The following is a 917-nucleotide window of genomic DNA, read 5'->3' on the forward strand; positions in this document are numbered from 1 at the left end:
TGTTCCTTCCTTTCCCTCTGCCTTTTCCGAAAATCAGATTTGCTTTTGCGTCCAATCACTCGTTATCGATCATAAAAATATCTCCCTGAGCCAGTTTCCAAAAAAATAAATAATACTCCCATTAACGCCTCCTCATCTATTTGCCTCGGGATTAACGCTAAATAGTAGACAGCCAATAGACTGGATTTGAAATCATAAATACCACCACATTCCATCAGATACTATGGTATATCTTTGGTAAACCAAATTTGGCAAAAAAATAATCATATATGGAATAGTAGTAGTAATTGTAAATTCACGGAAGGAGACATGCAAGTCCATTCCCCCCAATGCGAACGCGTTCGGCTCCGTTAACTTGGGCCTTTTTCATCGGCATAAAAAAGGAAGAAATTAAAAAGGCGTTTCTCCTTTGTAGATAGAAAAAAAGGGAAAGAAATTGACAGAAAGAAACGCGCAGAAGGAAGAGGAAAAAAAAATACGACTAGTATTCAATGATTCTTTGCCCCTGGTCGGGCTCCTTGCTTGCTTTGCATCCTCTGCTTCGCTTCGGCCTTGGGCTTTGCTCCGTCCCCACACGAATAAGCGCCTCCCCTCGCCGTGGGGGGAGGGAGATCCGGCAGAATCACCGCCCCTTGCTTGTCTCCCCCCGCAGCCTCGTTGGCTCCGCCCAGCTCTTCTTCTCCGACCCAACCCAACCCTCTTCCCCACTCCAAGGCTGCTGTTGATCTACTGGGATTCTAGATGAGATGCTGCAGCGGGCGGCGAGCAACGCCTACTCGTGGTGGTGGGCGAGCCACATCCGCACCACCCAGTCCAAGTGGCTCGACGCAAACCTCCAAGGTTCGTACGATTCTATCATCGTCCTCCGCCCAATCCAATCTTTGCTCACCGCTACTTGTCCTGCCCTTCTTTGCTCC

General features: G+C 48.2%; 1 protein-coding gene across 1 annotated transcript in view; it reads left to right on the top strand.

Annotated features, from left to right (window-relative positions):
* Window positions 1-509: 509 nt before the first annotated feature.
* LOC119353094 (protein NETWORKED 2D-like) overlaps window positions 510-917 on the top strand; it is a 5,008-nt gene continuing 4,600 nt past the window's right edge. Inside the window, exon 1 of the mRNA XM_037619673.1 lies at window positions 510-840. Coding sequence (XP_037475570.1) covers window positions 747-840 — 94 coding nt within the window. The 5' untranslated portion in view covers window positions 510-746. The remainder of the gene's footprint in view (window positions 841-917) is intronic.

This window comes from Triticum dicoccoides, chromosome 2A (genome assembly GCF_002162155.2).
Source record: "Triticum dicoccoides isolate Atlit2015 ecotype Zavitan chromosome 2A, WEW_v2.0, whole genome shotgun sequence".
Taxonomy (NCBI): Eukaryota; Viridiplantae; Streptophyta; class Magnoliopsida; order Poales; family Poaceae; genus Triticum; species Triticum dicoccoides.